The sequence below is a fragment of the Notolepis coatsorum genome (assembly GCF_963971535.1).
Source record: "Notolepis coatsorum genome assembly, chromosome: 19".
Lineage (NCBI taxonomy): Eukaryota > Metazoa > Chordata > Actinopteri > Aulopiformes > Paralepididae > Notolepis > Notolepis coatsorum.
This window is the reverse complement of record NC_140183.1, coordinates 36,155,624-36,171,002: the sequence shown is the minus strand read 5'-3', so window position 1 is coordinate 36,171,002 and position 15,379 is coordinate 36,155,624. Positions and strand designations below refer to the sequence as shown.

At 40.4% G+C, this 15,379-nt stretch overlaps 1 protein-coding gene across 1 annotated transcript; it reads left to right on the top strand.

Annotated features, from left to right (window-relative positions):
• Nucleotides 1-4,613: 4,613 nt before the first annotated feature.
• Nucleotides 4,614-11,400, top strand: tlr18 (toll-like receptor 18; the record flags this gene model as incomplete). Its single annotated transcript, XM_084335734.1, has 3 exons — nt 4,614-5,608; nt 8,237-9,419; nt 9,780-11,400. 3 exons carry the CDS (start codon nt 4,614-4,616, stop codon nt 10,230-10,232), a joined length of 2,631 nt encoding a protein of 876 aa, XP_084191860.1. The 3' UTR covers nt 10,233-11,400.
• Between the last annotated feature and the right edge of the window lie 3,979 nt (nt 11,401-15,379).

Sequence of the window (15,379 nt, the reverse complement as noted above, 5' to 3'; positions counted from 1 at the left end):
ATAATTGCTTATGTGCATAGATCACTAGATTTATCAGCTTATAATATGCATTTCACATGCCCATTTCCTTGTTGATAAACAGACGGCATCTGCAAAATGGATGTTAAATGTCTCGTCAAATACTAAATACTTAACCTACTGTACAAACATCTGACAGCACAATATTGATACTAAGAGAACGTTACTAATCTCTGTATTGTTCCAATAGCGATTTTTAAAACTTTTATCACTATTTATTTAGCACCATTTATTGACTTGTCGAAAGCATTTGATATAGTTGATCATAGCAAATTAGTGAATATGCTCCAACACATTGGAGTGTCTGAGCAAGCAGCATCTTGGTTTGCTAACTATTTGTCTGCTAGAATGCAATGTGTTCTGTGTCAGGACAAATATAGTTCTCCGTATCAAATGTTATGTACCATTTTCCTACTAACAATACTATTATTTATTATTGTTTGTCATCTGTTGTACAGGCCATTGATTTATTACATGCTGCATTTGATGTTGTTGGTTTAATGTTGTTCAGTCCTGCCTGCGGAAACTAAAATTGGTATTAAATACAGACAAAACTAAACACTATCACAAATATCAATAGTTAAGATGGATGTTTTACCTAGAATCAACTTCTTTAGCTCAATGTTACCGTTACCCCCTCCTGCTGATTACTGGAAAAAATTACACTCCACCGCATATAGATTTTTTTGGAATAACAAACCTCCACGAAAAAAAAGATCCACTGCACAGAGAAACAAAGCCGACGGAGGTTTAGCATTCCCAGACTTCTACCACTATTTTAAAGCGTTCTCTTTAAGACCACTGAGCACCTGGTTTGATCCTCAAGCATCTGTATCCTGGAGAACATTAGAAGAAAACATAGTGGCACCACATAGATTGCAGGATATAGTATACATCAAATTATCAATTAAGCAATGCGACTTGAAATTTGGCCCTCTTATAACACATGTGATTCGGATATGGCGTGACACACAGAAAAAATTTACTAACCAACACAAATGGCATAGCCATTCTCCCATATTTAATAACAATGCACTCCTTATTGCACAACGACCTATCAGATATCTCAAATGGGAAAAGCAAGGCATACATACATTGGGAGATATATTCAACGAACGGGGTTTCTGTAGCTATCATGAAATTCAGAACAAATTTAACCTCACCAGCTCCACTTATTATTTCTATATACAGTTATTAGCTACTTTGAAGGCTCATGGAGTCCCATTAAAGATACCACTTGAGTACCACAGATATCACAAATTCTTCTATGAAAGGGAGACATCGAGAGGCTTCGTATCTGACTTTTATCATCACTTACTAACGTCTTCGTATGGAATCCTTCCCCTAGACTCAGTTTGGAGGAGGGATATACCAGACTTGAAAGTAGATTTTGATTGGCAAGAAGTCTGGGCAAACGTTCGACTAGCGTCACGCAACCCGGACCATCAACAGATTAATCTTAATTATATTCATAGGACTTACCTGACACCTATAAGATTGAACCGAATGGGGCTTAAACAAGACTCTCTATGCTCCTTGTGTCAGAGGTGATATAGGTACATTTATGCATATGTATTGGGAATGCCCCCCTGTTAAGATATTCTGGGAAGAAGTCACTACGCAATTATCAGAATTTTTATTTCTGAACATACCTGTAATGCCTCCTGTATTGTTGTTGAATGATGTTTCGCAGTTAGCAGCCTCTATACAGCTAAAGAGACTAATTTTGTTTTCTTACGGCTGCTAAAAAGTTGATAGCATCACAATGGATTCAACCGGATAGAATGTGCCGGAAGGTATGGGTTCTTACCTATCTCGATGTGATTTATTTAGAGATATCTACAGCAAGAATTTTAGGTGTCAATGAAGCCAGCATTGCAATCTGGTTAGACGTGGTGGAGAGAATAAAGGTTAGCATATGAATTGTAATCTCTGGTTAGAAACGAATAATGGATGGATTATCCAAGGGGGGTCCTGAGGGGGGGGAAGAAGAACGAGGAAGAGCATAATGTACTGTATTGTATAATGGGGATTATGTATATATCTCGTAACCTACATTTATTGATTCAAATACAGGAATGTATATTCCTGTGATTTATTGAGATATTTACTGTTAATGTTTGTCTTGTCAAAAAAATTCAAAAAAAAAAAATTCAAAAAAAAAAAGACAAAACTAAACACATGTTGTTCTCAAATACAAGTGAGTTACCACCAAATCTTCCTAACATTTTAACTTTCCAAGGATAAGACATTGAATTAGTCCCAAGCAAGTACTTTCTTATTGATCGCCAGTTATCTTTTAAATCTCAAATAGCAAATCTGGTCTCCAGGCTCAAGGTGAAGTTAGAAATAAATCCGACTTCTCCTTTAGAGCTAGGAAATACATTGCATTGTCAACCTTCTTGCCTCTGCTAGACTATGATGTGTTGTACATGGGTGCTTTTGCCTAATGTTTGCAGTTGCTGGAAACTGTGTATCACTGTGCCTTAAGATTTGTCACTGGTTGTAAGCATCATTGTACTTTGTATGCAAAGTCTAATAGAATAGAATAGAATAGAATAGAATAGAATAGAATAGAATAGAATAGAATAGAATAGAATATAAATACTTTAATCATCTTGAGGGAAATGTGGCACTACAACAGGCCATCTATATTATGTATGCAGGCATATGCACTGTTTGCGTTGGATTATAAAACTCCCCCAGGTCCATCACATTTACAATCATTGAATACCAATATAATCTTTTCAGCTATACTGTATTTCCGTTGCCCTGAAGAAACCCTGCCTTGTGAATTTAATTTAGCTTTAACACAGGCAGCAAACACAGTTTATTTATTACCATTGTCATAATAACATATTCTGGTCATTGGCCAATTTGTTACAGATGAACAGCTCATACTGCAATCTGAGGATAACTAAGGAAACGATATCTCTGCCATATTTACTCTGGTCGCGTCCACGTCGCATACATGTCTACTAACCCAGTTTGCTTAACCTGGTTATAAACAATAGGTCTTGCTGAACAGGCCTGCCTGTGTCCTATTTTTACTGTGTGCTGTTGTTGTATGTATTGTTTCTTCGCAGGAACAATGACGTCTAAAGTCTAACACGTGACGGGCCCACGTGTGCCACAACATTGTGTAACCTTGAATTGACAGTATAAAGGCTTAAATGAGGAGTTTAAAGATTCCACTCAACAGCCTTGAGCAGAAAGCTAGTCTTGAGAGGGTAAGTGCAGATTAGCGCATGTGCCATTTACAGTTGGGGAGCCACAAAGTAAAGAGGTAGATGTCTTTTTAACTGGTATAATCAAATATTTACAACTGGGATTTTACAACTTGTTTACAAATGCACTCAAAATGTACTAGAGGTATTAGGATTGCTTTGTTAATATGTATGATTCAATGTTCTGTACAGTCAGGTATGTGATGTGTTCTGTATGTATACAGATATACAATATTTTTTTTATTTATCTTTGATCATTGTGTATAGTGTCTTGTAAGTCCATATGGGCTGGGCACCAAGGAGAGTGCATGCCACTTAAATAAAATGTAGACCAACATACTTTATTTGGCATGTCCTCCTCTATCTTCTTACAGAAATCAGATGAAGGGAATACTATGTGAGGAGAGGTACATACCTCCAAATACCTTTACAATATACAATATAAAACCTAATAATATTTAAATAATAATCTTCCACCATTTGAAGCTGTGTTAAGCACTAGGTTTCATCTCCTAGACCTAGAGATATGACAACCAAGATGTTGCATCAGCTGTTTGCCAGGATTTACTGTCTTTTGAAATATTAGACTCTGTCGCTTCCTCATTTAGCATTGCATTAAGACAGAGGGAGAGAGAGAGCAAGAGAGAGAGAGAGAGAGAGAGAGAGAGAGAGAGAGAGAGAGAGAGAGAGAGAGCAAGAGAGCAAGAGAGCGAGAGAGAGAGAGAGATAGAGAGAGAGAGAGAGAGAGAGAGAGAGAGAGAGAGAGAGAGAGAGAGAGAAGCAACTCAGGCAGAACGTTACAGGTTGGTAATCACTTCCCTTTTGTGGGTATTTTACCATGCCTGTAGAAGCCAAAACCATCATATATTGGAAGTTGTGTTGTTTATGGTAATAGTATTGCATTTATGTTTTGAATATTAGGGGCACACCACTAGGGGCACACCACTTCTTAGTATAATAGGCACTGTAATTAGAGGAATGTTATGCACCTGCTGAGAGAAAATGTTTCCTACCGGAGCAATAGGGAAGACGCAAACTGTTCTGTTCTCAACCATAATTTTCTTTGGATAATAACCTTACAAACTACATCAGCTGCAGCCTGGACATTCAACTCTGTCAACATCCACAACTTCTTTTGTTACCCGAGTAGAAGAACATCTAAGTAGGTGCATCGTGGCGCATTGTCAATTTATTAGGGAATGACAAGCGGCCACTACAATGCCAACTTTAACACTTTCATTGAGGCAGAGTCAATAAACTTTAATGCTGCAATCAAAATTGAAACATATAAACAAAAATCAGAAGACAGGGTATGAATAACAGGCTAAATGTGATCTCGTTTTTCCATGCCTTTACAGGTCTGTCATAATGATTTGGAAGTTGGTGAGTCTTAGTACCCTGCTCCTGGGAGTACTCGCCTCTCCAACACCAACTCCATCATCATCACCTCCCACCACAAGCCTTGAGGCAGGGCCCTGTCGCATCTACAACTCTGGCCGCTCTGCAGACTGCCTTGGACAACAACTTGATGATGTCCCATGGAGACTACTTCCATCCACACTGCAAGATCTAGATCTCTCTTACAACAAACTCCAGGCTGTCGGTGCCGACGACTTCCACAGCCTCCCTCACCTCCGTGTCCTTCTGCTGCCGTTCAATAAGATTTCCCACATCGATGATGATGCCTTTAAGAATAACCCACTCCTGGAGCATCTCGACATCTTCAACAACTCCCTCCAGGAAATTCCTGCCACAGCTTTGACGCCCCTCTCAAACCTAAAGCAGCTCTATATGTCAAATAACCTTTATAAACATGCCACTTTGGCTGGCGTCTTCTCTACATTTGTCCAACTACAAGTCCTGTCCATGGGCGGCCCTCTTGTAATGGGTCTAAAGAGAGGGGACTTCCAACCCTTGAAGAACATAAAATTACAGGGTTTCGCTATAAAGTGTTCATCCAATCTAAGTTACTATGAACCTGGTAGTCTAGAGGTCATCCAGACACATCAGATGGGCTTCGATATGGCCATAGATCAGAGATCAGACGCTCTACCTTCTATGCTCCGTGACCTGGCCCACAAGACTTTCAGTGTCATTCAATTCCGTAATCTCTTTGAGTTCATGTACTACATGGGAGTTGAGGATATTTTCCAAGGTTTAAGAGATATTACAGTCCAACAGCTCATCTTTCACAGGGGAAAATTCAATGAGAATCTCCTGAGGATGGCTTTGATGAACATAGAAGGTGCCCAAATTAAACGGCTGAAACTTCAATACATCGACTTTGCTCGCTCACCCACCTTCATAGATAGTGGTGCAGGTTCCAGCATTACAGACCTAACATTGGATAAGTTGGATCTTTGGTAAGTGTCTTTAGCTTCATGGCTTCATGCATACTTACTTTAATGACTTTGAAATGCAGGAAGTGTGAGTTCTTTATTACTTTAATAAGCTGGGGTCTTTAGGGAAGAAATACAGGCCTGAGACAGAATATTTGGAATGTCCTTTTTTCTAGTAGCTATGGTGGAAGAGACACATTTACATCCCATAGCCCAATAGAAAACAGTTTTGATGTATATCCCATAGCCCAATAGAAACCAGTTTTGATGTATATCCCATAGCCCAATAGAAAACAGTTTTGATGTATACCCCAAGGTTATTGGCCGTGTGTTGGGTTCTGCTAGTCTGTTCCGTATTGGAACTGGTTCCAAATCCTTGCATCAAAGTTTCCCCCTCTCTCTTTTACAACTCCCTTCAACCTCAACCCCTCTTTCAATATCAAGTTATGTATGATTTTGTCAATTACCTAAAAAGATTTTATAGGGATTTGAAAGGATGTGGATTCAAAAAGCATGATTCAATACTGGATTCGATTAAATGTAAAGTGTAATGTAATGTAAAAATGTAAGTGTGAGCTCTTTGCCTCCATTTGCTGAAATTTTGCAGTGAATTATCACTGATATATGTATATATATCATACTATATCTGTATGTACCATGTATATATATACTGTACCATGTATATATATACGGCCATATATAATACATCCACACAGCTTTTAGAAAGGTGTGGAATAAAAGTATTGCTTTTCCCCCAACAAATTATTGATTAACTCATTGGACGCCACTCACGAATAAAGTCGGGTTAACTCACCGACGGTTGAGCGCCAAACCCGAGAAAAGTCGGGTTTTCTATCGTTATTTCTTTTATTCGATATTCCCATTCATAATCCATCGAGGGAGCCTGTGTTATCATTGGGAATGAGTCTGAGATCGCAAACGTCCAATACTGCTGCCTGCCACCTTGTGGCCGGTATTGCACATCCTTGGAAACTCTCTGGCTTGGGCTGTGCGTCAATCTAAAAAGTCCGGTCCGGGTTTTCCTTGTCGGGCAGGACAAGCGTTTATAATGCATGGATTGAGGAGAATCAAGCACTCTCGGTTCATGTTCTTTGGTGGATTATGTTGGCAACACGATCGACATCAATACTTGGAATGGCGATCAGATAATTGGAATATTCTTTTTGGAGTACATCCTAGTCAAGGTAAGGGCTATATGGTATCACTCTTGCATTGATCCAAGAATCCATTCACAGCGATCCGACCGTATGTGTGTAATGTGTGTGTGTAACGTATTCCATTGGTGGCGATCAAAGCATGGAAAAACGACCCCCCCCCCCCCACCCTTTCATGCATTCATGATGAAACATAATACCGATAATATAGCGTTGATTTCAGATTGATTGTTGATACAGGCGAGAAACTGCACGGTTTTGAGTGAAATGCACTAAACGCTGCATAGCGTTGTTTTCTGGGATTAGACAGGATTACTCTAAAACTATACTCATATTCACCACGGTATAAAGCGGGAACGTATGGATGAAGCGATTATTTCTTTTTCACAAATTGAACGATAGATACTCGATGTCAAATGGGCAATAGTATTATGTCCATAGCTATGATATTTAATATAGTTTGAGCCCTGCAAACACCGCCATGTATTCCTATTCTTTAAAGCGGTGGCCTTCTTACCACACGGTAAACAGCGACCTCTGGCGCTGATTGAGTTAATGAATTTATCATTGAAAATATGTTTGCAGGTCCAAAATGAAAGTTGTTGTTTATATGGTGCAGGCATCCACTTCCCACTTCCCATTCCCCATGTGGAATGCACCTGATTGGATAAATTACATGCTAGTGGTATAGTACGACATCTAGTGGCTGAATGTTATCTATAGCACATTTAATGAGAGTTTCTGGGTGGTTTGTTGTTTCCAGTATGTCCCTGAACACCCAACATGTGACCAGTCAAAATCATTTGGGTTTTCAATCATGCCATGACGTTGAAATGCCTATTCTGTGCAGCTTTTAGATAGCTTTTTGTTAATGATTGATTCTTGATGTTAATACAAGAGTCTGGGTATGAGACCCTAGCTGTGACATAGGATTAGAAGAAGAGGATGGGCCACAATGTTATCACACAAGTTTAGCATTGGGACACAATGCTACTTCTTACAATGCGATTTGTCTGCCACTGGTAATGGGGAAGCCGTTTTCAAATGTTTCTATGATGATACTGACCCATCCTCCTCTTATAATTCTTATAATATAAATAGACCGTGACCAGTAATAAACACATACATAGCGACGTGTAACCATGAGTTGTTACTCTCCAAACATTCTGTGTCTTTCATTGTAGTACAAGCCATACAGTATATACTATACAGGGCACTATTTGCTTTTCTTATGCACTTAACGTACATGGCAACATTATGGGAAATGCTACTGTCTTCTCCAGAGTCAAATAGAAGATAGATACCAATTTCCTTGCTGCAGCAGGATAGCTTTCTACTGAACGCACAGGGAAGAAATTGGTATCTATCTATCTTCTTGTCCGACTCTATACCCAGAGAAGACGGTATGTGCATTTCCCATAAGGGTGGTGTGTTCCTTTGAGACAACTTAAAATCTAATTTCAATCATTTCTTCTAGGTACATCAGTAATCCTGACGTGTTGCGATTTGACTGGCGTTTCACCTGGCTCAACAAAATCCGGCAACTGTCGATCAAGTATGTGTATTTCAATGCTGTGCCGTGTGACGCTTGGGTAGAGATGAGGGCCTTGGAGTTCCTGGATGTCTCCAACAATCGTCTGGAGGACTCCTTCCTCTACAACCAGCTGTGTGATTACAAGGACACCATGCCCGTTCTCCGCACCTTCAACCTGAGCACCAACGATCTGACTAGTCTGAAAAACATAGCGTCTTTGACCGAGGAGTTCCAAAAGCTGGAGGTAATAGATATAAGCAACAACAGGCTCGGCTCGGCTGAAACAAGCCTGGGCTGTGTCTGGAGGCAGAACATCACTCGGGTAATCGCTCACGACAATCGGTTTGTGAGCGAAGGTCTCCAGTGTCTTCCCACCACAATGCTCTATCTGGACCTCTCCAATTGTGAACTGGACCAATTGGACATGAGTTACTTTCAGAAAACAACTAACCTTAAAGAGTTGCTTCTCAGTGGGAACAAGATAAAGTTTATTCCCTCCCATTGGAAAAGTCCTTTGCTGCAGTTACTGAGTCTGGACGGTAACTCCTTTGGTCTCATTAGCAGACAAACCTTCCAAGACATGCCTCAACTATCGCGCCTGAGGGCGGGGAACAACCCTTATCAGTGCACCTGTGAGCTCCACATCTTCATCCAGGACACAATGTCGAAGGGGATGGTCAACCTTGTGGACTGGCCTGAGAACTACAAGTGTTACCACCCAGAACCCTTCCTCAACACGCTCGTCTCCAGGTACCTCCCGAGTCGCGTGGCCTGCGACATCAGACTCGTCATCGTCATCTGTGTGGCCACCACCGTGGCAGTGGTTCTGATGCTGATGTTACTCTGCTACCTGTTTGACATTCCGTGGTACACCAAGGCCACCTATCAGATCGTCAGGGCCAAATACAGAGCTCACAAGCAGAGGGCGGCGGGGGAGCCCGAGATATTCGCTTATCACGCCTTCATATCCTACAGCCACTCTGACGCCGACTGGGTGAGGGACCAGCTCCTGCCCTGCTTGGAGAACAACAGGAACCCATACCGCCTCTGTATTCATGAGAGGGACTTCATGCCAGGAAAGTGGATCATCGATAACATCATTGAGAACATAGAGAGCAGCCGTAAGGTACCTACATGGTTTATAAGTACCACTGAAAAGAATACTTGACTGAATATATTATTATGAGGTATACAGTACACTATGTTTCCAGCTAGATTTACAAAATGTTGCATGATAAGATACTGTATTTGTGCTATATGATACCAATATGGCTGAATATTCACTATCCTCTTACAGTTTAAGAGCGCTGTGCTTAAGTCAAGTAGTTTGCTATAGCCTACTACTTCTGGTGGTATTATATATTATCATAAACCTATTTTAACTCCACGTGCAGTACTGCAATCTACTTGACAGCATACACAAACGGAGCAGTAAAATCAGTTCATAAACTGAGACGTGTTTCTAAAAATGTCTCTCTGTCCGCAGGTTATCTTTATTCTCTCACATCACTTTGTGAACAGCGAGTGGTGCAACTATGAGCTGTACTTTGCCCAGCAGAGAGACATGGGCAAAACCTTCAACGATGTCATTCTGGTAGTGAAGGAGCCCATGGATCCCAATTCTCTACCCAGCAAATACTGTAAGCTAAAAAAGATGCTGAGCACCAAGACTTACCTAGAGTGGCCCCAGCAAGTCAAGCAACAGGCATTTTTCTGGGCACAGCTTAAAAGCGTTCTGGGCAAGCCCACCCTCACAAGAGAGAGGGCCTACAGTACCACAAGCCTGGTCTCCTCTGTGGGTGCTGTGTCTGTGTTAGAGCTCCCCCTGGAGGATGAGAAACCAGAAATAGCCATAACCAAAACAGCAGGAGAAGCAGAGGTTATCGAGATGAATGCTGAGTTACACAATCAAAGGCCAATCCCTGTAGCAGTAGCATGAGCTGACTTCTTTTTTGTTCTGTGTGAGATTGTGGGATTCGCTGAGCTGGAAGCAAAAACCAAATTTTCATTATGATGACAGAGAATAACATGATCCCTACACCACCCACACACATCTGTCATGTTATCCCTGAGGGGAGAGGAAAAGCCCTCTACTCTGCATGCTCTCACTGAGAGCCATGGGCCAAGGTCCCCGGGTGACAGGCGCTGAAAGAACACAAACGCGACAGCTCAAATGAGATCTCCCGTTTCGCACTCTGGATAACAAGCGTGGTGCCAGGAAGATGTGGTGACAGGTGTCATGCAGTGAAGGCCCTGTGGCCTGTATCCATTACAGCCCTGTCCCTCAGAGCATCCAGATTGCAGCTTAGCAGTCCTCCAATGCAGGCTAGGGCTGTGCAGAGTCAAATGGCACACAAGCCATACTGTATATTCCATTGACTTTCATGTGGTTAAATTTATGTCAATGGCGTGAATATGTGTAGGTATTGTCAGACTCTGAGACAAGTTTATTGATTCCACACTTGAGAAGAAGGATTGGAGTAGAAAGAATAACTGGATGCCTTCTAACTTGTGAAATTGCCAGCTGCAGTATAAAGATGCAAATACTCGTGCCATGAATTGTAAAACGTTTTTACTGTATACAGTATATATAGTCAAAGTCAAAGTCAGCTTTATTGTCACCTCTCGTAATGTGCAAGACATACAGAGAAATTAAATTGTGTTTCCCCCTTCCCACGGTGTATATAAAAAACAAGATCTAATATAAACAAAGTAACATATAGTACACTATAAACATAAAGTAACATATGGACAGTATACAGGACTATATACAATGTAGACAGTAGCTAAAAAAAAGTGAATGTATGAGTGAATGTAAATATAGAGGTAAACGAGAACTTAAAGTGCAAAACTTTTAGCAGCAATGTCGAAGGCAATTCGAAACTGGCCCCTACAAATGTCCTAACCTAGTTGTACAGTAAATGACCAAGTAAGGCTTTGTCAATATTCCAATGTACAGTGTAAAATGTGTGTGTCCCCTTCCCAACCCCCCCCCCCACCCCCCCCCCACCTCCAATGTACAGCCCTCACCCAACCCACCCAACCCCACCCCACCCAACCAACCTCCTCCAATGTACAGTTTCTATGCCAAATGTATATACACTCCTTTTCTGGACACTTTTGTATCACAAACAGTACTGTATTTGCAAATCTGATATGTCATAAATGTATAGATGTAGCAGTACTGTCTATCTGTATGTCATGTATGTCATATATGTTATGATGAATTGAAAATGGGGGACCCTGATGTAAACAAGACGAAAGTCTTTCTCTGGTCTGCATCCCCTTAACAATTGTATGTATTGAGCTGTACTGTACTGTACCCATTCTGCAATCTGTTAATAAACTTTTCAATCAATCAATCAATCAATCAAGGGGATGGTCAACCTGGTGAACTGGCCCGAGAACTACAAGTGCTACCACCACCCAGAACCCTTCCTCAACACGCTCGTCTCCAGGTCGTGTGGCCTGCGACATCAGATTCGTAATCCCCCCTACATAATAACCATGCAGGTTAATCAGCAGGTTAATCAGCAAAGGTTAATAATAATAACCACACGAAATAACAGCATATAACATTATGAATAAAACGCGAAATAACAGCATATAACGTTATGTTATATACCGTTTATGAGTGAATCTGGTAGAGTGAATCTGGTAGTTGTTTTGATAAATATGTACATTCCGCCGATTAACATTACATTTCCGTGAGTAGGTCGCTTAACATTACAAGCCTCGCTTGCGTTACGGGCGTGCGGGCGAAAACGAGCGTAGCGTCACGTGGGGTCAGTGGGCCAATCAGAGCAATGCGGAAGCACAAGTGCGTTACCTTAAGTGTTCACGCGTTTAGGCAGGCGTATGTCTGATTTGATATTTGATTGTAATTGTAATTTAACCAGTATTTCTTATTGTTGTACGGCGACCTTGAGTGCCTTGAAAGGCGCCTTATAAATAAAATGTATTATTATTATAGTTTAAATGAGTCATGGCTAACTAGCATTGTTTGCAAATGGCCAGTAGATGACACCCTTTAAAAATGTTCTAGTACTGTAGATCTCTTGTTGCCACTGTGTGTGTGTGTGTGTCTGATTGTGACTTTATAATAGAGCCAGCATAGCTTCACCAATGATTCATGAAGCTACACAATTCCTCCTGTCAAATGTGAAATTCCTTTTCAGATGAGCACAATGACAAAGGTGGTTTTAAAGGGGCACTTCGCCAAAAACAATGTTGATTCATTTTGGACATAATCTCACCCATCCAAAGACTCTAAACAGTTTTGCACACATTAATTTAGTTTGACAGTCATGTTAATTCGTTTTTATATAGCCACCAGTGATCATCGGGGTCATTGAATCCTTGTGTTGTGTTAATTACAGTTTAATGAAATGATAAGGTAGCAGTCCCTATAAGACATATTGCTTGGTATTGGTATTTTTCATCTACATAATTGCATGGTGCTGTAATTAACCACAACACAATGATTCAATGGGTCTCATTCTCCAACATTTCCCAAAGACTTCTCTTAGGGCAACCATCTTGGGACCGACTAAGATATAACCGACGACAAGATCACTCTGATTCCCCAACGCGTGGGGAAGCTGTCTTAAGTGGCCCAAACAATCCCAGCTGGGATGCCGGCGATGAGGAATGTCACATGAACGCGCGTTCCCGTCGAGGTCATTTGCATACAAGACACGCCTCTGAGAACTCCTTATAAGCCAGGCTCTGTGCCGTGTGCAAATTAAATCGCAAAAAGTTGAGAATTTAGACACACCTGTCCAGCTCATTAAATGCAACTGATGCGATGCAGCCGTGTAAAAATGGTGGCGGAAGCGCTTTGCGACCGATCAAAATGAGATTAGATTCATGTATTGTCATCATATAATACAGGCTACTACAGCTCGTGGCCACCTGCCGCAGTGCGCGCGCGTGCACACACACACACTCGCAGTACTGTATAGTCTATGTGCGTAATGAATGAACGCAGTAGGCTTATATTATTCTAATGACTTGTTTTATTAGGAAATCACAGATACTGCGCTGCCTATAGTATAGTACAGTCCGCCAGTCCGCTGCCCGACTCTGGCGGCCTTAATATGTGTACTGTACTTACTGTATGTATAGGGCAGAGCATATATATAGTATCTACTAAATCCTAATTAAACAAGTAATTAGAATAATATAAGCCTACTGTTCATTCATTAGACACGTGGGCTACATAGTGTATTCCAATATCTGTTTAATTAATTAATGATATATTTGAAAGAATGCAGGTTATAGCTATATAAAACAAATGTCTGTCGCATTGTACCAATCAATGGGATATATTGCATGTTGGCTATAACCGGCATTCTTTCAAATGTATAATTAATCAATAAAACAGATATTTAACAAAAATAAGAAATACAAGTGCCACAGAAGGCATTAAATAATTTTTATTTTCAATCATTTCACATTAATTGCATAATTGTGTTTGAATATCTGAGTAATTAAGTAATTATACATTTGTCCAAAATAGCTGGTTCAGATATGGTTAATCCAGCTGCCCTGTGATTAGATTAATCCATATTATTTATTTTTCCGACATCAAATGCGTAATTTTTTATCGTACAAATATTGTCATATTTATTTTAATTATGATTAATTAATTAATTCCAATGAGGCCTGTAGGGTTGACATGAAGGAATCACTATGATTCCTCCCAAATAAAGCCCTTAATAACACGGAGCACACCAGTCTGTCAAGTTAAGTGTGCTCCTCAGCACTCCTAAATCCTGCTCTCAGCCACGGCCGAATCCAAGTTTAGGGACGGTTGGGGAATCCCACAACCGGCCCTAAAATGTCTCAAATGGCCCTGAGAGCAGATCTCTTGTCGTAAGTCCGTTGGAGAATGAGACCCAATGTCCCCGATGACAACACTGTTTTGGGTGAGATTATCTGCAAAATATATCTGCATTGTTTTTTGGTGAAGTGCCCCTTTAAGACTGGTCAAACCCTCTGAATGTATTGGGATTATACTGTACCTATCTATGTACTTGTATGCATTATACTGTACATATATATGTACTTGTATGAATTATACTATACCTATCTATGTACTTGTGTGAATTATACTGAACCTATCTTTGTACTTGTGGGTAGCCAATGATGATGTGGAGCAAACATACCGGTAACACTTTTAGCCTATTTCTTCATTATCACCTTGCCTTCTGTCTTTCCAAGTAATCACTGTATAGACCTTTTGTAATACTAAAATGCTGGACATTTGTTACGCCATCTCTCTTTGCACTATTATTTGTAATACAATCTTACATTTTATTATTGAATAAAGCTATAACTTACGAGCACAAGTGTGATTGTGTTTGGATGATTCCATTGTTTGTGAATTCCCCCATTTCATTTCTAATGCTGGTTTGTCACGTAATCGGAGACGGTAGCTTTGGTTTCCCACATAAAAGGGAAAGGGGTGAGTGTTCTATTTCTGGGTCACTCAGGTCGACATCAAGTGAAGCCGTGTGCCTGCGATGTCCTCATCCAACCTGGCTGTGACTCATTCAGACCTTGGTAGGGAAATTAGCTAGAACACGATACAGAGAGAAAACCTAGTGTGTAAATATTCACGACATGATACCATTGTGACCACCTGGAGTTATAGGTGTACTTTAAGTTTTGCATTCCATAATACCATATTACTGGTTAATGCAAAACATTAATGCAAAACATGACACCAGTAAAGAGACGTTTTATGTAGGCTCACACTCATTTTCCATTGTCTGTCATGCTGGTGTATCAAGTAGGTAAATAATGGCATTCTATCTTATGAAAACAACATGATTAGGGAAATGTTGTGTCATTAGTTTACTCAACCTCATCATCATTTAAGTAAAGGGTGACAAAACTGGTCATCTGTAAGCAATGGCTTGTCAAAAATAAAAACGGCAACTTGAAAGAAAAGGGCTAAAAAGAGGATGCTTGGAAGGGGAAAGGGATGTCTGTATGGATATAATTCTGTATTCAAACATCAGATTGCATGTAGGATATTAAACATTAATTTTCAAAGTCATACCCTTCCCACCATCAGGT